Source organism: Fundulus heteroclitus, chromosome 7 (assembly GCF_011125445.2).
Source record: "Fundulus heteroclitus isolate FHET01 chromosome 7, MU-UCD_Fhet_4.1, whole genome shotgun sequence".
Classification (NCBI taxonomy): Eukaryota; Metazoa; Chordata; class Actinopteri; order Cyprinodontiformes; family Fundulidae; genus Fundulus; species Fundulus heteroclitus.
In genome coordinates, this window is record NC_046367.1 from 42844517 (window position 1) to 42869222 (window position 24706).

Below are 24706 nucleotides of genomic sequence, written 5' to 3' on the forward strand. Positions count from 1 at the left end.
CGAAAATGCTGAGTATGACAGAGTGAGATAGAAATATTCACAGTAGCAGCTTTCTGCTCATGGTAGATTGGCCTTTTTCTGAAACGGGGCTCAGAACAAAGACGCACACCGCAACCTGCTCAACTATAAAGGCATCTGCCCCACCCATCAATCAGCGGTGTGCGCCGATCAGCACCTGGTGCACACAGAGTGAGCTTGTGGAACACTGTCTCGCCAGAATTGCAAAATGGTACAAAATAACTTGATTTATTATTATAAATCATATTGTTATATTGTTTACAGTTCAGCTTGGATTTCATTTACTGCACAGCATAGATTTGCTGTACGCTGAATCTAGATGCAGTACATGATTGCGCACAGCTTAGAGCGAACACTGGTCCCAGGCCAATAAATGACAATTCTTTTAAACATTTAAACATTTTCCCCCCATTCAAACATCAAAGCAATTAAACATGTTTGTTGTTTTCTATCGTGCACAAGTCCCTTACTCTCAGTTTTTATTGTTAAACACTGACAAGGTTATTATAGTGGGGTTCTGTTAGTGTTATAGTGTTTGTTCACAACTAATGATTTTCAGATAGTTCAAAAATAATTTTATTGGATGGTTTGAGGGAAACTCTTGGACATGGAAAGACAAGTATGCAAAATATAAACTGTTCTGGTCTGTACTGGACATGCATGTCTGAAGATCTAACTGATATTTATGTTTCCTTATAGAAAGACCAACTTGGACCATAGTCCTTCTGCTTCTCCTGGTTCTGCTTGTTCCTACCATTTGTGCAGGGCTTTGTTTAAATTTTCTACAACAGCTTATATCAGGTAAGTCCCTTTTACAGCTGCATTAATACTAATGCCTTACATTCTGAGGTTTTGTAAGTTTTGTTTTGAAAGATTATGCAAACAGGAGCCTTGCTGCTTGCAGCAGAGGTTTCAGGCAGAATGGCAAAATCTGAGACCAGGAGACAGGCTTGGGTCATACATGTGTAGTCAGGAAAGAGAGCCGCAGACAGATCCAGTGGTTTGGCAAGGCTTATGGTCATGTAAACTAAACTATACAGGTTTTGGTCCAGAAAAGAGAAGGCAGCTTAGATGTCCAACAGGGGCTTGGCAGGGCAGGAAAATCTGTAAGATGTAACTATGATTGAGACAAGGCAATCAGAAACAGCTGTTGCTGAATTTAGTCACATTTTAATAATAATAACAACAACATAATACAATCATACATTTTCATTAAAAAATTATGTTTGTGACTCATTAGAATGCTACACGATCTGGAAACAGATGCACATGTCTGTAAAAGACTGCATTTCCATATATATAAACAGTTTTTTATCAGTAATAGTGTAGGGGGAGAAAAGATGTAAAGTAGACAATATGTTATGTTTGATGATTTATTTGATGTCTTTAACTAAAATTGTAGACATATGTTTATCTTAAATTATCAGAATTAAAATTTTTGAAAAATTACTTGCAGGAAAGGATCAGTTAAAGCTGTCCCATGTTCAACTACTGTGCCAGATGGAGGTTTTGCATTCTGTTATGGGAATATTATTGAAGTCACTATAGCCTGACGCCAACTCGGACAAGGACGCATTTCAGCTCCTCAGCTCTGTTGATTGCCAAGGCCAAATGCTCTAGTGTTACTCTGCAGATAACGAATATCTCAGATATGACTATCTCTGTTGTTATCTCACGTTACGGCTGTGGGGAGGAAGAGAGGCAGAAACAGGGCAGAAGGGCTGGCAGCCAAACCAAGGGGTGCTATTACTTTCCATCTATGTGATCTCTGCTCTGTTTCTCGATAAGTGCTGGAACTTATGGCAGAATAAAAAGTTAAAGCCAGCAAAATGTAAAATAAAATGCATATCCACAAAAACAAACAATAAAAACCTCAAAAGCTCAAATTAGGGGGTAAAAATGGGGGGAAAAATCAGTTTTAAGAGAACATTAAACACCGAAAGTGAGATAGCCTGCCTCATATGCAAAACTACTTGAATCCAGAGTTTTGTGCAACGACAGAGAACGTGTGGTTACCACTTTGCACTCCTTACCGCTAGAGTTTTGTTAAGCTCAGAGTAAAGTGCAGTGCAGGAATGTAAGCCAGTTTTAATTAAGGCATAGATTAACTGGATGGGACCACAGATTTTAACTGTGCATCAAAGTTAAGATTACTGTATTCTATCTTACACTCATGTCTGTAGCAGTTAGTGTCAGACACTGACTTTAAGATCCCAGGTCAATATTGATGTTAGAGACATAAATGCACCCAAACAACATCAACTTTTGAGCAGTTTATTTTTACAGCAACTATCTTCCATTTTTGTGACATAAAAGTCTGTCTTCTGCCTAAAAATGAAGGCTAAACACAAGGTATGAGGTAAACAGAGAAGAGAAAGAGGCCAAGAATGGAGCTTTGAGACACTATGCATGAGTGGTACTCCTTAATAAAATAAAATAAAAAAGCAGCTCTCCAAAAAAAAGAGTGTAATAATACCGGCAAAAACTTAGAACTACTTTATTACTTTGTACATTTGGGGTCTGTTTCATTTGATCCATTCATGCCGGTCTATCTAGAAACAAAACATATTTTACAAGAATAAAGCAGACCCCTGCAATGGAAGGTGGAGTTTTGGTGGCAGCAAACAGCATTTCTGGAGATGATTGAGAATCAGGACTAATTGTATTTTCGTTAGAGATCTTGAAACGAGAGGCTGTCTCTTGGCACTTTTTTACTTCCTCAAGTATTGGCCACCAAAACCTTTTTATTCAGAAAATATGCAATAATATCACGATTTCAGATTTGCCGTTTATTAGCTCAATTATAAAACGGCATACATGCTTTAAAAATATTAACATCAGCTCTACTCTGACAGCATGGGGAGTTTCTTAAAATGACGAATCATCACTTATCCCATGCAGTCGTACACCTATCTGGAATAACCCTGACATCCTACAAAATAATAATATGATAAACTTTACATACTGGAAGAATAAAAGTATTGAATATCTGGAACATTTACTTGACGGAACCGAGTTCATCACTTTTGCCAAACTAAATATGCAATATGGCATTAGTAAAAATAAATTCTTGGAATATGAACAACTTAAATCTATATTTAGAAATAAATTTAAGCATATTAAAGGTGGTTTACAAATCCCAACTAATAAATTACAGTTCCTAGATTTACCCCCCCCCCCCCCCAAACTACTGTCTAAATCATACAGGACACTGACTAAAATAGATGATTCAATATCTCTTCCTATTATGAAATGGGAAGAGGATCTATCAGTCAGCTTTGAACAAAATTTCTGGGCTCAGACATGTCTAAGAACTTTCCAATTGACTAGAAACACCAACTTACAACTAATACAATACAAAATCCTTCACAAAGTACACTACACAGGACAAATATTACTCAAGATGGGTTTGGCACAATCTAATATCTGTCCACACTGCATAGGCAATCATCCTGATAATTATATTCATGCGTTATGGTTATGCACACCAGTCCAGAGGTTCTGGACAAAGATATGTAAGGACTTATCAAAGTGCCTGAGTTGTAAAATTTCACCTTCCTCATCAGTTTGCTTGCTCGGTAACTTTGAGGAAAGCCCTCTGGGGGAAAAAATTGTTTACATGGTTTTTACTGCATTATGTATCACAGTTTCAATCAGTTTAGAGATCTTTTGTTGAATCATATTAATCTTGGGACAGCATCTGCATCCACATCTGATCGATCTCTTTGGGCTCCTTTGATCAGCACCATCACTTAGTGGAATGGGGGGCGGTGGGTTGCTTCCTGCAGCGTGCAGTGGCTTGATGGAGGGGTTCCTGATACTGATGTCTCTTCTTTCTTTCACCTCTTCTCTTTCTTTTTTTTCTGTTCTTGTTCTTCCTTTACTCTCCTACTTTCCCATTGTAGTGTCCATAAAATTTTAAATTCTCCCTGCAGGAATCACAATAAAACTATTTACATGCATAAATGAAGCGGAGCACTACGGCGAATGCTGATTGCTCCACTTGTGAAAGCAAAATCTGTCGAGCTCTATTTGGCATTAAGACATCAATTCTTATTGCCACATTGTTAGACAGGACACTGGGGGGGGAAAAAATACTTTTTATTCTTTTTGATTTAAAACGATTTAATTGTGTTTTAGCTTACGTTAAGAGACATTTTAACCCACACTACTCTTTTATAGGAATTTTAGTAGAAAATAGTGGGTCATTTCCCTCTGGCTGGAGTCCGATGGACTGGAATGGAGCAGAAAATAGACTTGTTCTGTATTTTGACAGTGAACAATAGAGAACTTGTCCGCTGACAATGACGCTTGGAGAAGTCACAGGGAATATGGAAAGGTTCTCACTAATTTAAACAACAAAGTACTTACTCCATCGGACGTACATGCACATATGTGAATGCAATGGAGGGCCATGAAGGATGTGGAATTTGGGGGTTTGTCCTGGGGTCTGGCACACATAACTGTAATTGTATATCTGTCCAATTTGTAGACTTCTCATTGCTGTAAGGCACAACATTATTTTGCATAAGATTATGCTAACTGACAAACTTTTCAGACTATATAAGAAGTCTTCTGGGCATGCATGTCTTCTAACTGATTTTTATGTTTTTCTGTAGAAACTCCATCTTGGGCCCGAATTTTCCTGATTGTGTTGATTCTACTGGTTCTTACTCTTTATGTGGGCCTTTTGTTTCATTTTCGACAACAGTTCATGTCAGGTAATTTCTTTTTACAGCCATCTCAATACTGATGTCTAACATGTTTTTCTTAGACTGATTATGACAAAAACATGGCTTGATACAGAAAGGCGAAGAAAGCTTCAGAGGTGCCATAGTTTCATATTTGTCATTTACAATTATGGGTTTGATTCCATAACATGTTTTCAATAATTCTTCAGTCAAATAAAAGCTGATAATACAAAGTACAGCAGCATACCATCAACCCATCTTGTGTTCTAAAGATAAATTGAAAAGAGATTATTGCATCCTTCCTCCTATTGACACTTCTTCTGTTTGTTTCATAGCCAGAAGAGGTATAATGTCTTGCAGTATATTCTTCCTGGGATATAGAGCAACTTTTTACAAAAACAAATTGATTTATAATTAAATGTGAGAGGCCAAAACAAGGCAATGCATTATGGTTAAGTGGAAGGAAATTAATTACCCCCCCCCAAACAAAAAAAAACTTGTAAAAGCATGTTTCAATATGGATGTTCAACACAATGCAGGAAAATGTTAAAATAAGTAATAAAAGAAGCATAGCCTACAAAAAATATCAAGGGTATTGCGACTCCCTGAGTTACAGCTTGTGACTGAGGTGCTACTCTCATAGAGTCTTACCAAGAGTCAAGACTTTTTGTCACCATGTGTTACCATGGGTAAATTACCTTTTAGACAGACCCGGCTTAGGATGTACAGAAAAAGGAAAAAAATAGCAAGTAACATGACACTCACATGACTTAGTATTTACGGGGTAATTTTTTTCCACATTAGAGCATGCAAAAGATTAATAAAACATTTTATCAGAGTTTGAGGGCTCTTATATCCTATAGCGAGTTATATGAGCCTTAGCTCAGTCCGTCCTTCATGAATCACAAGTAATGAGGCAGTGAGGTCATTTTTGTGCAGTGATTTTTGAGGATTCATTTACGGAAATGTGCAATTTGAAATTTCTGAGAGTAAGAGTGCGCAAATAGCCAGTAACAGTAGAGTGACTGAAACCCATAATGGACATATTAACAGTCTCTTGCTTTGCTTGTGTGTTATTACCGTGCCACTGGGAGTACACTTTAGCCAGTTTAGTGGAGAACAGTCTGCTTATTCTTCTGGCTTCTATCTCCTTTGTGTATTTCATCAGTCTGCATTGCAACATGTGATGGATATATGGATTGTAACATGATGGAAATATGATGGACAATTTCTCAGCAGGGAGCCATCTCCCTCTCCTGAGAAACGTGGCAATAATAGATTAATTATATGATATGAAAGACCACAATTTCTCAGCAGGGGTTGATAGCCTTCACAGCTCTTGAAACAAAGCTGTTCCTGACTATATTATTTCCAGATGTGATGCTTCTGAAGTGTTTACCTGATGGGAGAGGGGCAAACAGTGCATTGCCTGGGTGGGTGGGATCAGTGGGGATACATCTGGCCCGTACTAAGGCTTCATTATTGCAAACGTTACATGACCATTGTTCTGTGCAGCTGAGCTTTTTGTTGTTGTTGTTGTTTTTTTTTTTTCAGTTTACAAGGTGGACGTGGATTCAGGAGTTAAGTCTGTTCTGCTGCCCTTTAAAACCAATCTCCGCCTGCTTGAAGATTTCACAGTCACATGGACAGACAGCACTGGCAGTATCATCCACAAGTATCCAGGAAAATCTATTAACCCATTATTAATCGAAGGAAGGCAGTATCAAGACAGAACGGAGATGAAGAACAACTTTAAATATGGAGACCTCAGTTTGATCCTTAAGAACCCTACAAACAAAGACACGGGCACTTACACCTGCACCTACACCTGCACAAAGAATACCATCTGCCCCTTCTTCTGCAACTTTGCCTTCTTGAACAGGTGGTCAGGAGAAATCCAGATCAAGAAACAAGTGCTGCTTAATGTCAGAGGTCAGTAAAATAGATATAGGCCACATTTAATCCACAATATTTTGTTTAATAAAAGAGGAAGATTTGCTCTTCATTCTAAATCAATAATATTAAGGTTAGAATGGGGATAAATCTTGAGGATTTAATTTTAATAATAACGTGAGTGTATTGTTTATATGTCCAGTCTGGCAGTGCAGCATTAAGAATTGCTTTCTTAATGCCCATGAGAGCCAAACAGATTTTACTTTCACAAGTGGAGCCTTATGCTTTTGCTATTCAATTCAATTCAATTCAATTCAATTCAATTTATTTATATAGCGCCAAATCATGAAACATGTCATCTCAAGGCACTTTACAAAATCAAGTTCAATCATATTATACAGATTGGGTCAGATTATACAGATTGGTCAAAAATGTCCTATATAAGGAAACCAGTTGATTGCATCAAAGTCCCGACAAGCAGCATTCACTCCTGGGGAACCGTACAGCCACATGGAGAGTCGTCTGCATTGTACATGGCTTTGCTGCAATCCCTCATACTGAGCAAGCATGAAGCGACAGTGGGAAGAAAAACCACCCATTAACGGGAAGGAAAACCTCCGGCAGAACCGGGCTCAGTATGAACGGTCATCTGCCTCGACCGACTGGGGTTACAGAAGACAGAGCAGAGACACAACAAGAGAAACAAAAAAGCACAGAAGCACACATTGATCTAGTAATCTGTTCTACATTAGATGGTAGTAGCGGGTGAGCCGTCTTCTCTGGATGATGTCACAGTTAACAGAACGCCAGACCAGGTGTACCTACTATGAAGAAAAAGAGAGAGAGCAAAAAGTTAAAAGCTGAAATGACAACAGTCATTTCAATGTAATACAATGCAAAACTGGAGAACAGTAGACTGAAGAACAGTAGAAATCAGTAGAGTGAGAAAATTAGACCCTGATGTCCTCCAGCAGCCTAGGCCTATCACAGCACAACTATAGAGATAGCTCAGGGTATGAGCCACTCTAACTATAAGCTTTGTCAAAAAGGAAAGTTTTAAGATTAGTCTTAAAAATAGATAGGGTGTCTGCCTCACGGACCAAAAGTGGGAGTAGGTTCCACAGGAGAGGAGCCTGATAGCTAAAGGATCTGCCTCCCATTCTACTTTTAGAGACTCTAGGAACCACCAGCAGACCTGCAGTCTGAGAGCGAAGTGCTCTGTTAGGAACATACGGGGTAATCAGAGCTCTGATATATGATGGAGCTTGATTATTAAGGGCTTTATACGTTAGAAGGATAATTTTAAATTCTATTCTTGATTTAACAGGAAGCCAATGAAGGGAAGCTAAAATTGGAGAAATATGATCCCTCTTGTTGATTTTCATCAGAACTCTTGCCGCAGCATTTTGGATCAGCTGAAGACTTTGAACTGCATTTTGTGGACTTCCTAATAGTAAAGAATTACAATAGTCCAGCCTTGAAGTAACAAATGCATGGACTAGTTTTTCAGCATCACCCCTGGACAGAATGTTTCTAATTTTGGCGATATTCCGGAGGTGAAAAAAGGAAACTCTGGAAACCTGTTATATGAGATTTAAATGACATGTCTTGGTCGAAAACAACACCAAGATTTTTAACTTTATTACCAGAGGCCAAGTTAATGCCATCCAGATTAAGTGATTGATTAAGAACTTTTTTTTTAAGACTCTGGCCCAAAGATTATAACTTCTGTCTTGTCAGAATTTAAATGCAGGAAATTTAAAGTCATCCAGCTTTTGATGTCATCAAGACATGACTGCAGTCAAAGTAACTGATTGGATTCATCAGGATTTATGGATAAATATAGCTGAGTGTCATCAGCATAACAGTGGAAATTAATCCCATGCTGTCTGACAATTTTGCCAATCGGAAGCATATATATAGTAAATAGAATTGGTCCAAGGACTGAACCCTGTGGTACTCCACAGGTGACCCTAGAGTTTGAGGAAGATTTATTATTAACATGGACAAACTGGAATCTGTCCGACAGATAAGATTTAAACCAGCCTAATGCTTTTCCCTTAATCCCTACAGTATGCTCAAGTCTTTGTAGGAGAATATTGTGATCAACTGTATCAAATGCAGCACTGATATCTAACAGGACAAGTATAGACACAAGTCCATTATCTGAGGCCATGAGAATATCATTGGTGACCTTCACCAGAGCTGTTTCAGTGCTATGATGAGCTCTAAAGCCTGACTGAAACTCCTCAAGTAGGTCATTATTTTGTAAATGTTCACATAGTTGATTAGCAACTACTTTCTCAAGAATTTTAGATAAGAAAAGAAGATTAGATATAGGTCTGTAATTTACTAACTCATCTTGATCAAGAGATGGTTTCTTAAGTAAAGGTTTAATAACAGCTACTTTAAAAGCCTGTGGTACATATCCATTTACCAAGGATAGATTAATCATGTCTAAAATAGGACCACTGATCAGAGGGAATACCTCCTTAAACAACTTGGTTGGGATTGGGTCTAACATGCAGGTAGAAGGTTTAGATGAAGCTAAAATTTTAGATAGCTCAGAAAGCTCTACTGCTTCTAAACAGTTCAGACACTGTGCAGGTTCTAAGGATTCCTCCAATGCTGCCTCACTTACTGAGGACGAGGTAATCATGTTTGGGAGGATGCCAATTATTTTATTTTTAATGGAATCAATTTTATTTATGAAGAATCCCATAAAATCATTACTGCTAAGAGCTAAGGGTATGGATGGATCAACAGAGCTGTGGCTCTGGGTAAGTTTGGCAACTGTACTGAAGAGAAATCTAGGATTATTCTTATTCTCCTCAATTAATGATGAAAAATATGCTGCTCTAACTCTGCGAAGGTTCTTGTTATACAACAATAGACTGTCCCTCCAGATTAGGTAGGATTCATCTTGGTGTGTAGAGCGCCATTTTCTCTCCAATTTCCTAACATTGTGCTTCAAGGAACGCAGCTCTGAATTAAACCAAGGAGCCAGCTTCCTGTGAATAATCACCTTCTTTTTCAAGGGAGCTACATTGTCTAATGCAGAACGCAATGACGAAGTCATACCGTTTACAAAGACATCTATTTGGGAATTGGAAGAAACGACATTGCTGCCATCTACAGGGCATTTCTGCAATACGGAGGATATTAAAAAGGGGACAGACTCTTTAAGTTTTGATACAGCATTATCCGATAAAGATCTACTATAATGGAACCCTCTTTTGGGGGTGGAGAACTCAGTTAGATTAAACTCAAATGTAATTAAAAAATGATCAGTTAGGACAGGGTTGTGAGGAAATACTGTTAATTCTTCACAATCAATGCCATATGTCAGCACAAGGTCTAACGTATGGAGCCAAGAGTGCGTCGGTTTATGCACATTTTGAGCAAAACCAATTGAATATAGGATAGTTTTAAAGGCTACACTAAGGTTATCACATTCTGTGTCAACATGGATGTTAAAATCACCCACTATAATAACCTTATCAGTATTTAACACCAAATCAGATAAGAAATCTGACAACTCATCCAAAAACTGAGTGTAAGGGCCTGGTGGACGATACAAAACAACAAACAGAATAGGTTGTTGTGCTCTGCTTGATTTATATATGCAAAAAGCTTTATAAGATTTTATTCTGGGACTCTTTCACATTCAATGGTGATAAAAATAGAGGAGAGGAAAAGAAGAGGAAACGATTACATCCTCAGACTCTGCTTCTACATTTGCAAAAAGCATTATAAAAAAAAAACAGCAAAACCAACCTATAAAGTATTACAGGTTAAAAAAAGCACCGCCGTGAAAACATCACTAAAAATACACATTATTAATTAATAGGAGATGAATAAAGTGACAGATAAAGCTAATTATAGTTTTTTTTCTGTATAGAAGCAAATCTGTAAGCACTTGAATCCAAGCACCTGTAGGTGCTTGCTAGAGTGCTCTTGTGTATGTAAGGTTTTTCCATAAGATAAATGCTCAACAGTGGTTATGGGGAGTCAAAGACCTACCCCATACAACACCAGATGCCCAACAGGACCCCCAGAGCATAGGTGCCCAAAAGGAACCAACACAGAGATAGCTGCATTCCCCATCCTACGGAAAAGCAGGGAGGAGCCCCAGGAAACTCCCCAACAGCCACAGTGCTGAAGCGCCTGGGAGATGCAGCAACAAGCTATGCTGAACCGGATCCAGCCATGGGCCCAGAGACACTAGGCCCAGGAGCCGTTTATTTTTTATTTTTATTTTTATTAGATGAGAATGAAATAATTTCCCCTGCTCATTACTGTTTTCCTTGCTTCCCAAATAATAGATACTGATATCCCTGGTAGATCATTGTACTTCAAGTATGAAATCCACTCTTCTTTAAAATATTTGATAAATTCTGCATCTTTAAGCAATGATGTACTAAATATCCGGCTTTTGTTTTGTGGGGTTACGTTTTATTTATCAGGATTAAAGAAACAGTGGCATGATCACTGACAGTAATAGGATGTATCACAACGTCTGAAATGTCAGACAGCAGCAAGCTGCTGATTAAGAAATAGTCCAAATGAGAGTAAGAATTGACATTTGAAGAGAAAGTATATTCCTTACCGTTAGGATGAAGAGGTCGCCATACATCATACACTCATGTATTGTTTGACTAAATCTAATGATTGCCAACTGCGCTGAGTCCCTGTTGTATTCAACCTGTCTATTTAGACCAAAGTTGATGTCCTCACCTATTTAGAGAGCAATCCAGGTGTGTTGAAAGTGCATAGAATATTTTGTGAAACAATTAAGGGTCATCAACATTTGGGCCATATGTACTGACAATATATAACTTTTGGTTATAAATTCCAACTTTCAGATTCTAACCTTCTTCTCTGTTTCCAACCAGGTAAAGCTGACTCTCTGATCATGGCCATAGACTTTGGTTCAGGATACAGCGGCTACACCTTCAATCTAAAACCCAGAGAGGAAGGAGGTGAGACTCAGTTAAATAGATGGGGTAAAGAACTTGGACTGGACTCCCCAAAGACTCCAACCTGCATCCTGTTTGATGAATATAAACAATTCCTGGAGTTTGGTTATGAAGCTAAAACAGCGTACAGCAACATGACTGAACAAGACGCTGAGAAATATTATTTCGTTGAAGACTTCAAGATGACACATCGTGGCATAGTGAGTAAAATTAAAGATCTTCTGCTTTGAATTCTGCTGTGTGTGTATATATATATATATATATATATATATATATATATATATATATATATATATATATATATATATATATATATACTTCGCTCTCAGACTGCAGGTCTGCTGGTGGTTCCTAGAGTCTCTAAAAGTAGAATGGGAGGCAGATCCTTTAGCTATCAGGCTCCTCTCCTGTGGAACCAACTCACAGTTTTGGTCCGTGAGGCAGACACCCTGTCTACTTTTAAGACTAATCTTAAAACTTTCCTTTTTGACAAAGCTTATAGTTACAGTGGCTTAGCTTACCATGAGCTACCTCTGTAGTTACGCTACTATAGGCCTAGGCTGGAGGTTGCTCTATTGCCAACTGCGCATCATTGTTATGTGGTTCTTCTTGATCCCATGTGCCTTTCCAGTATTGCTCAGTCTTTTGCTTTGCTTGTGTGTTATCTTAACACCCTAAATCTTAACAGTGCAGTTACAGGTGGGTTCATAGACCATTTGTCAGTTGCTTTTTAAAATTATTAAATTGCTTAAAAATTGTCAGAAAGGCCAATTATGCAGTCATTTTATATTGCTTTAGGTATTTTTGTTTGGTACTAACAAATTGTGATTAGGCCTATTTCTCTTTATGTCATGATTTGTCTTCGTGAACCCGGACAGAGCACGCACACACAGAGCTTGTTCTTTTGAAGTTTATTGAAAGTAATGAGTTGTGGATGATGAAGACCAGAACTAGTTACCGGACTGGATATGATGGGTGCAGGAGCAGGCTGACTGGAAGAGACTGGAGAATACAGAGAAGGATCTTGTGACGAGTTCTTGAAGGGGCTAGGACAACTTTCGAACCAGAGGTGCAGTGATAGAGAGTTCTTGAAGATGCAGGGCTGCTTACTTGGAGCATAGGGATAGCAGGAGATCCAGTGACGAAGCCGAGAGCTTACTAAGCTGACAGACATGGATCGAGTGGGGACTGATGAGAACTGGACTTGACAGGTTTGGTGTTTGTAATGACTGAAGACAAGCCGGCGACGAGGAGCAAACTGAAGTGAGCTTATATAGAGAGGCTGGCAGGTGGAGTGAGTACAGACTGATTGGTGCCTAACAGGTGTGACTGATTGCTGAGGGAATGGAGGACTGCGCTGCGTGAGAGAAGGAGGTGCTGGAAACTAACAAAGGGAGATGGCCAGGCCAAAACTGAACCATGACACTTTAAAGGTGCAAAGCCATGTTATTTGTTTTATTTATACGTTAGTAGATCATTCTGGCTGCATACAAAGTTTTTATGAAAGATTATCACATTCTGCTGGTGTATTGAATATTGTTGGTGTTTTATGCTTTGTTTTTGCTCAATTTGTTAGTAAATAGGCCTTGTGTGTTTACTTATGATTTTAATGGAAGTATTTACTGGGCATTCACAGCAGGGGTTAAAACAAGTAAGCGGCTAATGGCTGTTAGCATCTCCTGGCAAAACAATGAAGAATGGTCCAAGAACCAGTGAAAAAAGCGTAAAGAAATATGATTCCAAGAGGGAAAAGGCTGGAATGTTGCTGGGAATACAGTATGACTGTAGGTGTTTACTGAAGCAGTTGCTAAACCTGCCGATTGCTCAGCTGTGACTGCAGAGTTGACTAACATGAGTATGTTTTCTGATATGAGGCTCTTAAAGTTGCTGTTAGATCAGTTTATTTAATTAATAACAGTTGGTTTTCGACCATGCCAAGCTGCCGCTTTACTGTGCGTTGGCATTCAGAGGGTCAGGCTCAGTCTGGCATTATTTCATTTAGTTTATATCTGCTAATTGCGCCCAGTGCAGGGACTATTTTTATCCACAAAAAGGACCATCAAAACATTATCTGGTTGAAGGCTTGGTGTATAACTTTACTGTATCCTAATCAAACAATTGTTGGTGTTTTTTAAACATAAAACATGTATCTTTAAATCATTAATGGGACAGACTCTTCTAAGCCTGAATGCAAATTAAACATTTTCTAAATAGAATTCATGTATTCTTGAGCTGGTGATCTCATATCTTTCAGTTTTTGTCAGAAGTTTAGGAGTGAACCTTTTTAGGTAATTTGGACATATGGATTTAGTGATTTGCAAGAAATATTCAGCTCAAATTTACTCATTTGCTGTTTGGCAGGCAGGCAGTATGCTGTATTTAAGAGCAACCACAGAAAAAGGCTATAGGGATTGCAGACAGATATCCTACTGCATTGGTTAAAGAAGACAAACCCTAACCCTAACACCCTGACAAACTGAAAATTATTCCCAGGATCTCAGTAAGCAGACAATTGAAGCAGCCAATGGCAAGTCAATGACACGCCTGGAGGTTTTCACAGAAGTTCTGAGATTCCTGAAGGACGACGCTCTGAAAACCATCAAACACCATCCAGCAGGAGGAGAGATCTCAGCCTCTGACTTCACCTGGGTGCTGACTTTGCCTGACAGCTTTGGTGATAATGAAAAAGATTTTGTGAAAGAAGCTGCAATTCTGGTAACTCCACGTTTTTAAAGAAAGGAGCAGCTCTGAAATGTTCAGAAGAATCAGACTTTTTATTTCTCCTCCAGGCAGGTCTTGTAGGAGAAGACACTAAAGACAAACTGGTGTTTGCTCTGGAATCAGCAGCAGCTTTGGCCTGGTGTTTGAAGCCTCCACCTGATGGCTTCATCACACAGAACCACAGCAGAACCTCCCAGGATCAACCTCCAGAACCAGCAGGCGCTGGTACCAGCTGTAACGGTACTGTCTGGATCTATAAAGTCTGTCATACAAACATTCACCATAAAACAAGCTTTGGTCTGAATTATTAATGATCTGTTTGATCCTGTTGATGCTGATAACTTCTGTTAATATTTAAGCTTTTGTTCCATTTTTGTCAGACCATCAATCAATTTATAATCAAAGATAACCTGAATAAATAAAAATAATAAATCAATGTATAATTTAGATAATATAAAGCTATCCACACTTAGTGGAGACTTGAGATGTCCCAGGAGAGGGCGCAGTACAAACCCAACCTGACAAATAAACAGACAGAAAACTACGCACACATTCACTTGTTCCCACTCTAGTGCCCCCACACACTCCTACAAGAGAAAAAAGGGACTCAGTACACACACTCACACACACCACACTCATCTTATAAAGCCAGGTCCAGGCCTGGAGGCTGACCTTGGGAGGTTGATCCCCGGATGTCTTAACCCCCAACCCCCAACCCCCATTTAATGCCCTACATATATGTGTGTTGTGAGAATATTATGAATGAAAGTGTCTGAGATGCATAATAAGATTGGGAACGATGAGCGGCAGGGCCCGAGAGCCAACCCCAAACAAACAAACACCAACACATCAACACACCCACCCTACCGCCGGAAAAAAATAAAACAATGCCAGCCTGCCCAAACCATATAGACCCCTGTTCCCCGGTAAGAACCAGCACCGAGAGACAGCAAGAACCAGGACAGAGGCAAGGAGTCTAACTCCAACCAGAACCAAAGGTTCTGTGGGTCAGTCAGACCAAGCTTGTTTCGAGTTTGAGGGATAAACGTTGAAAAGCTTAAAAGAACAGAGCAGCATTTGGATTTGGCGCTGTGATGATGTCCTGCCACCCTAGTGACTCTCAGAGCGTTGAGATTGAAACCACAGAACCTGCTGGGATGAAAACCTCACCATGAACTCTGACTTCTATATTTCAGCAAACATTTCAGCCTTTCAAATTTTGCTGTATAATTAGTTTATAATTAGTTTATTAAAACCGTATTAAACCCGTAGAACACAACCGTACTGCTTTCATTATTTACTGAAAAACAGGGAATTTTTATTTCTTCAGATGTGACATATGATGCAGCTCAATTTAACCTCCAACTGTTGAATTACATTTGTCCTCCATACCAGTGGACTTAAAAACATGGAAATGTGTCAGAATCACCATAATAGGTGTTAAATAGTGAGATAAAATAAATCCGTGTTAAAGGTGGTATAGTAATGAAATATTAAACTAAATCAAGTCTATGTAATCCTGTTTCTTTGTCACCTTCAATTTCTCTCTAAGACAGTTTCATAATTTCAGAGAAATTAAATGTTTCTGGTAAAATTACATTTTTAAATGGGGTCTCATCTCAGGCCGCAGGGCTTTATTATCAGACGTAGCATCACCTCCTCTAACTCTGAATCATGACACCTTCAGCATCTTTTCCTCCAATAAAGACAGAAAGACTCTCCATGTCCATTTTTACTGCATTAGTTCACCTTCTAAGGTTGGTCTGATGGAGCTGCTTTGACTCAGAGTCACTGATCTGGAAACTTCTCCAGAGTTTTCCAGCATCACAGACTCTGGTGACAGAGATGGTGAGAAATAAACCGACCTAAAAACCTCCAGCTGAGCCTGAAAACACTGAACATGTTTCATCCTGCAGCTCAGTGAGGTTTCTGTGTTTGAACAGATCCAGCAGGAGCTCCAGAACCAGGAGAAACCAGAATTCTGCTGGAGACCCAGAACCAAGATCAGGTGGCAGTTCACTTTAAGAAGGAACCAGAAGGAACCAAAGTTCTGCTGGAGACCAGAAACCCAGACAGAAAACGGTACCTTGTTGTCGACTGTGGAGGTAAATGTTAAACACGGTTATTTAAATGTTTATTGACAGACGAGCTTTAAAATCTTTGTTCACACTAAGAATCCAGATAAATGAGGATTGATGTAAACTTTTAGATTAATGTTTGCTGGATGTGAGTTTGAATGTGCAATAAGTTGTTTTCTGAGATTTCTCCTTTATTCCGTTGTATTCTCTTCTTGTTTGTCAAAAGATAAAAATATTAACATCACTGTTCATGAAGTCCTGGAAGGAGGAGCCTTGAAGAAGCTGGACAATGACACTGGATACGATCTGGGAGGACAAACTGTGGACAGAACATTTAAGGAGTTCCTCGGAGAAATTTTCTCTGATGGAGTCTGGATAGAATATGAACAAAACTTCCCCAGAGAGGTTCAGAAAATGATGTTTGAATTTTCTCGTCTCAAACATTTAGATAAAGATGTTCAGATCAGCTGCCCAGATTCCCTGAGAGAACGAGCTCAGAGAGAGAAAGACATTGAAACGTTCTTTGCTTCAGTGGAAGGAGCTTCCTGGGAGGATGGAGTCATCAAAATCTCCAGAGACAAACTGAGGTCTTTCTTTGATGACATTCTGCAGAGAATCACTGAGCGTCTCAGATACGTATTAAATAAAAACTCCAACATTGGGTTTATTGTGTTAGTGGGGGGCCTTGCTGAGAGCCAGATGCTCCGTCAGTTCATCACTGATCAGTTTGGACATCAGTATAAAGTCCTGTGTCCTCTTAGACCCCAGGAAGCGGTCCTGAAAGGAGCCGTAGAGTTGGGGAGAAACCCAGAGTTGGTCCAGTTTGACTGAATTGTTTTTACTGAGAATAATTTTCTGTTTTTGTTGCTGTGATTTATTTCCATGAACAGTTTTTAGGAAAGTAAATGCTGTTAAAATGTGTCAACATGTAGTTTTAATCCCTGATTTTTGGTTCTACAGAAGAAACTATTTAGCTTTATGGAGGACATCGCTGATGGAAGAATGATGTACTGTGGTCTATAATTCAGAGCTGATTCTGTGGTAAATCAGTGGATTCTAGTAAAAAAACCTGATGATGAGAATAAGTAACTTTATTAACAGAGATGCTGGTCCAGTTATTAAAAATATAAACCCATTTTCAATGAAGTTGGGAAGTTGTTACAATGTAAATAGAAATAAAATATGATTTGCAATTCCTGTTCAGCTTATGTTGAATATGCTACAAAAACAAGATATTTAATGTTCAAACTGATAATTGATTGTTTTGTTTTACAAATATTTTCATCTGAGCCCTGCAACACGTTCCTAAAAGCTGGAACAGGTTCTGTTTACCACGGTGTTGCTTCACTTTTCCTTTTAACAGCCAATAAGCTTCTGGGAGCTGAGGACACTGATTGTTGAAGCTTTTAGGAGAAAATCTTTCCCATTCCTGCTTGATGGACAACTTCAGTGTCTCAACAGTCGGGGGTCTCTGTTGTTGCATTTTGTGCTTCATGATGAGCCACACATTCTCAACAGGAGACGGGTCTGGACTGCAGAACCGTCTAGAACCTGGACTCTTTCTCTACGAAGCCCCGCTGTTGTAACAGGAGCAGACTGTGGATCAACGTTGTCTGGCTGAAATAAGCAGGACGTCCCTGAAAAAGACGTTGCTTGGATGGCAGCAGATGTTGCTCCAGAACCTGGATGTAGCGTTCAGCAGTAATGGAGCCTTCACAGATGTGCCAGAGCAGCAATTAAACAGTCGAGCATAAAGCTGCACGGTGGATGCATTGGTGCTGTTGGAAGACCGTGAAGATGGAGAATTAGAGGAAACGAGGTTTCAGGGATCAGATATTTCCTGAATGATGATGTGATGATGATGATGTTGATAATGATGATTATGATGATGATGATGGCTAAGATGATGCATCCAGTCAGTCTGGATTTTATCCATCTTATCAATTTCTACAGATGTTCAGTTCTGCTGAATCCAGTCCAGATCTACAAGAATCTGTTCCTGTTCTGATGAGATGATAACAGATTTAATTGGTCATAACTTGGTAGATTTTAAACTTATATAAAAAAACAATTATCTATAGAATAAAATAATTATAACACTTTTTCTTTTAAAAACTGATCAAGTTTTCATAAGATCATGAAAACATTTTTATTCTCACCAGTAAAAATCATTTTTCAGCCCAATTATGTTGTTCTTCAAACCACAAAAGTAGAAAAGTTCTGTTCATCTGTTTTATTTATTCTTATTCAGACTGATAATCTCATGGAGGCTTTTAGACTCATTGACCAGTTTGGTTCTTTATTCTGAGGTTGGAGGAACTTCTGCTGCACGAGTTCCTTCAGTTTTCTCTAATCAGGAGAAGAAGCCACTGTTTTAAGGAACTTAAGTCTCTGATGGAGTTTTCTAACTTACAGTTTCCACTGAAACCTCATTAGAGAAGAAGTTTTAAAGATATAATCAGGGAGACAGGAGACAAAGAAAGTAAAATCCTGACATTCCTTCAGTCATTGATGGTGTGTAGCTCAAGAACTGGACCCTCCAGAACCACACTGATGATCTCTGCTTCTGTTCCTGTGACAGCAGTTTAACCCCCTTAGATAAAACAAGTCACATGACCTCTTTATGGATCCAATAAACAGACAAACTGAAGTTTAACATGAAAATATCTCTTTAATATCTGAGCCCAGTGGAAAATAAAAGGACTTCAAAACGTTAATTTAACATCTGAGTCCAATAAAAGAAACAAACCCGACTGTAACGACTCTAAAAACAAACAAACCCAAACAAAACATTTAACCCATATTCCTAAAAATGCTGATTTTATTTCAGCTGATGATAAAAACTAAAGCCATGATGGAGCCCAGAAGCAAGCGGTCCATCTAGAACCTCTTCAGTCGTCCACGATGCTCAGCAGCCCGCTCAGCTTCAGCCTGCAGGCCAGCTCCTCCTCTCTGCTCGCCAGGATCTGACGCTCCAGGTCCTGCAGCCTCCGAGCCAGCGGTACCGGAGGCGCTTTGGACCAGAAAGGCCCGTCCACACGCTGATCCAGCTCAGGCCTCTGGGAGGACAAGAAGACCAGAACTAACAGAATAAGCCCAGAAGAAGAAGAACTGAAGGTAAGAAAGGACTGGTGAGGAGGAGAGGAGACCTGCGTGGCTGCAGCAGCGTCTTGGGTCCGGCCTGAAGGAGCAACCTTCATGGTGGTCGGTGAGGACAGCAGGGTGGAGGACGGCATGAAGAGCGGAGTGGACAGATGGTCCAACGGGTCGCCGTCCAGCCAGCGCCTCAGCTGCTCCAAGCTCCTGCACAGACGGAGCGTTAACGTGGTACCAAAACCTTGGAGAACCGTTCTGGAAACTTTATCACAGCTGCAGGACAGAAAATCAAACCTCTAAACGGGTTTTTATCTCAGATTCCTGCCTGTCCCCTTCACCTGATCCAGATGCGGCTCTGAGAAGTCAGAACCATCTTGGTTCTGGTTTAGTATACAAGTCCACTTCTTTGAGAATCTGATCAAATAAAAGCCCCAGGAGGAGGTTTATGAGACCCAACGGACCTCTTTACTGAACAGCTTCATGCAGAGATCGCTCCGACCTCCGTCTGCCACAGAGAAGATCCAAACTCTTCAAACCCAAACAGAACCTCCCTGGAAGGTTCTGTTGTTCAGATGATCTTCATTTTCTCTCTGAGGATTTGTTTAAACACAGAAAACGGTGGAAAGCTCGACTTCCAGCTGTAGGAGAAACCAGAGCGTCTTCAGATCCATTGGACCTACAGGTCATCTGGTGGTTCTGATCCGGCTCAGACCCACAGGTCATCTAGTGGGGGTGCTGTGGGAGTCCGGGGCGTTTCTACAGGTTATATTTGTACGATGACTGTAAAACGAAGGTCTTTCTGTGAACTCCTGACTGAGATCTTTCATCTCTGGAGGATTTTCTCCTCATTTTCATTAAAACAGAAAAACATCAGAAGTGAAACCTGCAGAAAGATCTGAGGTCCGTTTGCAGAGGAACCAACACTAACTAAATGTAACCCTCATTGGTGTGGCATTTATAGATTTTTCGCAAATCACCTCAGAGCAACACAAACCCGAAACCTCCCCCATTCATTTCCTATGGAGCGCTTTTGAAAAATGACGTATGAAAATCCAAAACATCACATGTTTTCGCATCGTCGCTACTCCTAAACCGTTTTATGTATAGGCATGAGACTTTAACACATGAATGTCCCAACCCTTCTGGCACTCACAAAAAAGGAATTTTTTGGATAACTGTTACGGTTTTTCCGCAAAAACAATTTGTTCGGGAGTAGCGAATGTGAAAAATCTTAAAAACGCTTTGGAGCTGCATTTTCCCACATCATCCACTTTTTTACATTGTCGCTGTGCCTACACCGATTCTTGTACAAACATAAAAATGAGCACCATGGTCCTCAAAAGCCTGCTGATACTCACGGTGAAAGCATTATTTTGATATCTCTTATACTTTTTGAGCTACAGCGATTTGTTCGGGACCGTTTTAAGAGGATTTCTGAAATTCCATAAAAATCCCCTTCATGTCATAATTTTTTACGCCTTTATTTAACTTTTTCCAGCAAAAAACGATAGCTTGTCTTCCTCCCCTATCCGTTACGAACTAAACGCAGAAAAAAATTACATCTCTACCATTTATGGATAAGGAGATATGGAGCGTTGTTCGAGGCAAAGTTCTCCATTATAATCCAATAGGCAGACTCGGACACAAAGTGTCTGCACTTCAGTAGGCTGGCCCGCTGCAGGTGTGAGTGAGTTTCCGTGACGACGGAACTCTGAGGGCCAGAGGGAGAGGCTCCATTGAGATAGAATGGCAACTTTCGACGCTCACTGCAGTTGCTGTGATTAATGTAGAAATCTGAAATTCGCACAGTCACTTCCTCTTGACATTTTAAAATTTTCAAGTGAGTTTCAGCCATGTGTCACTTTTCTGTCCCATTTTGGGTTTCACATGCTTTCCTATTGGGCCTTTGCTTCCAACAGGACCTGGCATGATGCCCAGACACGACCCAATTGGCCAATACAGCACCACCCACCTGTGGGAAATGGCGCTACTGACCATTTTGGTCAAATGTTGAGTTCTGGGCCCAGATGTGGTAAGGCTGAGTTGCTAAAGGAGGCCAATCTGACCCATGAACTTTGGTCACGTTTGGTGACATTAAGTACTGGCACCCCTTTTTGAGGCACTTCCCAGTACAGGATTTGGACCAAACTAACAGAATAACATCACCCGGTGATACTGAACACAACCATGCTAGCGGCTAACGGTTAGCAAAAAGGAACTAAAAGTCAGTAAAATGTTCTTGAGTTTATTTGTCCTGGATTTCAGCAGCTAAATAAGATGATCTGCCAGTGGAATTAGTATTTTGACCTTTAAAATAAGATAAACTTTAAATTAGATAAACTGCACCTGAAATAAGACGATGGAGATGAGTTGTTCCTCTTTTAAGAGCAAATCTCTTATTCCACTGGCAGATCATTTAAACTTGCTGCTCAAATCAAGGACAAATTCCCTCATTTCCAGAAAACATTCCTTTTAGTTCCCTTTCTCCAGTGCAGTCAGCAGATTTTACTGATCTCTACCTCTTGCTCTCAGCCTGTTCTTCCTCCAAGCTCTGCAGGACCTTGTGGGCCAGCAGCTCCTCTGCTGAGGGGCTGTGAGTGACGTCCAGACGGGGCCTCGGGGCCCCGGGGGCCTCCACCGAGCTCTGGAACAACCTCTGTCTGGGAGACGGAGCAGGAGGCGGCGCGCAGGAAGCCTGAGTCGCTCTGAGGGGAAACGGAGGAAAATAAAGAGTCTGGGTTCTTTAATCAAGTCAATATTTACACTTTAATTATTCTCTTCTTCTGCATTTAAAGTCTGGAGGAAAGTCATTTCTCTGTTTCATCATCAGCAGAGGGTCCAAACTTTATGAAGCACTTGAGAATCCAGAACATTTATCTTATTGTTCCTACCTGATCAACTATAAACTAAACTTGTAATATTATCATTAAAAAATGAAAGCAGTCAGATTTCTGCAGGAAAACCTGAAACAAGTTTCTGATTATTCTTTTGGGCTCAATAAAAACTGACAGAAATAAATATATTCATCTATTCTGAGCAGTGAGAACCAGATTTGGGTCACGCCTTCTGTAAAAATGCATATTTAACAAACTTTAATAAATTAATTAAAATCTGATTTAATAAAGGAGAAAGCAGAACTCCTGGGTATCAGAGGATAAATTCTTTGTGTTGCACCAACATTTACTGTTTTATTAAGGTTTTAAATTTTTTATTTTTTTTTGGATTTTTTGCGGCTCTAGTGGCTCGCTTTTTCCGAAAGTAGGCTGACAGGAAGGGGGGTAGAAGAGGGGGAGAGACATTCGGCAAAGGACCACGGGTCAGATTCGAACCCAGGTCGACCGCGTTGAGGACTAAGGCCTCTGTATATGGGTCGCGCTACCGCTGCGCCACATGCGCACCCAAGGTTTTAATTTGTCGGTGATCATTTTGCCTTAATTAAAACTAAAAAGTTTCCGGGGCCGCACTCTGGACCCCTGATCCTCAGCAGCAGATATTCTTTTATCTCCAAGCAGCAGCTTTGTGAAGGTTGTGGACCAGCAGAGGTCAGGACGACTGACAGACAGATCCTAACGCTCTTCTCTGCTTTATCTCCTCTTCTAAAGTCAACAAGGTGGAAAACTAGTGTCTGTGAGGCTGTTTGGAGCAAATAATGAGCCCTTCAGCCTCGCTTTGATCTCTTTTACAAACCCTGAAGCTGCTGGAAACATCTCTGGTATCAAAGAGGTGGATCTGAGCAGCTTCCTCACCCGTCCCTCTCCTGCTGCTGCCGCTTCTCTCTGTGGGTTTTATCCACGGCCTGCGTCCACTCTTCAGGAGGTCTGAAACCCTCCAGAGAAGCTGTGGGGAAGTAAACCAGGATCTCGCCGTCCTCAGTCACTGCGTCTTTAAAGAGGAGGAAAACAGAGTTTATTTTAGGACACGTGAAGACCTGAAGGGACATTCACAAAATACATCCTGATTAAAGCTCCTGATTTCTTTCTGTTTAGTTCAGCAGCTGGAAGGAGAGATGCAGAGAGGAAAAACCGAGGCATGGATGGTCAGATGCACGGCTGGCTGGACATATGTGGGTAAACGGGATCCAAGGTCACAGATAAGAAGCACAGCCAGACCAGGAAGCAGAGCCGTAGTTTAACACACCTCTCTGCAGCTTCTGTACTGTTACCCACCCTTTATCCTATTGAGACGGTGTCTTTCCCATGGCCAAAACTGAATAGATCAAAAACTGATCTAAAAAGGAACAAATCATAAGAATCTAATAAATATCAATACTGCTCACCTTGAACCAAAAAATAAAACTATTAAATGTGGTATATTAGATATAAGGTCTCTCACTCCAAAGACTTTGTTAGTTAATGAATTGATTTCCGATAATCAGATTGCTTTATTTTAGTCTCACAGAAACCTGGCTACAAGAGGACTACGTTAGTATAAATGAGTCAACTCCCTCCAATAATTCAAATTTCCACATTCCCAGATCTGTGGGAAGAGGAGGAGTGGCAACCATCTTTCAGTCTGATTTATTAATTAGTCCCAGGCCAATTAATAACTACAGTTCTTTTAAACATTTAACCCTCAGTTTCCCTCATCCAAATTGCAAAGCAATAAAACCTCTTCTGTTTGTTGTTTTGTATCATCCACCAGGCCCTTACACTCAGTTTTTGGATCAGTTGTCAGACTTTTTTTCTGATTTGGTGTTAAACACTGATAAGGTTATTATAGTGGGTGATTTTAACATTCATGTTGACATAGAATGTGATAACCTTAGTGTAGCCTTTAAAACTACCCTAGATTATATTGGTTTTGTTCAAAATGTGCATGAACCAACGCACTCTTGGCTCCATACTTTAGACCTTGTGCTGACATAAGGCATTGATTGTGAAGAATTAACAGTATTTCCTCACAACCCTGTCCTATCTGATCATTTTTAATAACCTTTGAGTTTAATCTAACCGAGTTCTCCACCTCCAAAAGAGGGTTCCATTATAGTAGATGTTTATCAGATAATGCTATATCAAACTTTAAAGAGTCTGTCCCCCTTTTAATATCCTCAGTATTGCAGAAATGCCCTACAGATGGCAGCAATGTTGTTTCTTCTCATTCACAAATAGACACCCTTGTTAATGGTGTGACTTCCTTTTGCATTCTGCAGTAGACAATGTAGCTCCCTTGAAAAACAAGGTGATTAGTCACAGGAAGCTGGCTCCCTGGTTTAATTCAGAGCTGCGTTCCT

The 24706-nt window shown here is 40.0% G+C and overlaps 2 protein-coding genes across 3 annotated transcripts in view; one reads left to right on the plus strand and one right to left on the minus strand.

Annotated features, from left to right (window-relative positions):
• The window catches only part of LOC105922636, a 57582-nt gene extending 40068 nt beyond the window's left edge, over positions 1–17514 (plus strand). Inside the window, exons 10-17 of one of the 2 annotated variants that reach the window (XM_036139678.1) lie at positions 718–819; positions 4638–4739; positions 6264–6641; positions 11498–11781; positions 14075–14296; positions 14371–14542; positions 16246–16407; positions 16607–17514. In XM_036139678.1, coding sequence (XP_035995571.1) covers positions 718–819; positions 4638–4739; positions 6264–6641; positions 11498–11781; positions 14075–14296; positions 14371–14542; positions 16246–16407; positions 16607–17211 — 2027 coding nt within the window. In that variant the 3' untranslated portion in view covers positions 17212–17514. Of the gene's footprint in view, positions 1–717; positions 820–4637; positions 4740–6263; positions 6642–11497; positions 11782–14074; positions 14297–14370; positions 14543–16046; positions 16185–16245; positions 16408–16606 lie in introns of those variants that run through there. The other variant, XM_036139680.1, reaches the window with a different exon arrangement.
• Positions 17515–19031: 1517 nt separating this feature from the next.
• LOC105921998 (germinal-center associated nuclear protein) overlaps positions 19032–24706 on the minus strand; it is a 36804-nt gene continuing 31129 nt past the window's right edge. Inside the window, exons 25-28 of the mRNA XM_036139681.1 lie at positions 23223–23358; positions 21996–22181; positions 19530–19683; positions 19032–19439 (exon numbers count right to left, since the gene is read on the minus strand). Coding sequence (XP_035995574.1) covers positions 19272–19439; positions 19530–19683; positions 21996–22181; positions 23223–23358 — 644 coding nt within the window. The 3' untranslated portion in view covers positions 19032–19271. The remainder of the gene's footprint in view (positions 19440–19529; positions 19684–21995; positions 22182–23222; positions 23359–24706) is intronic.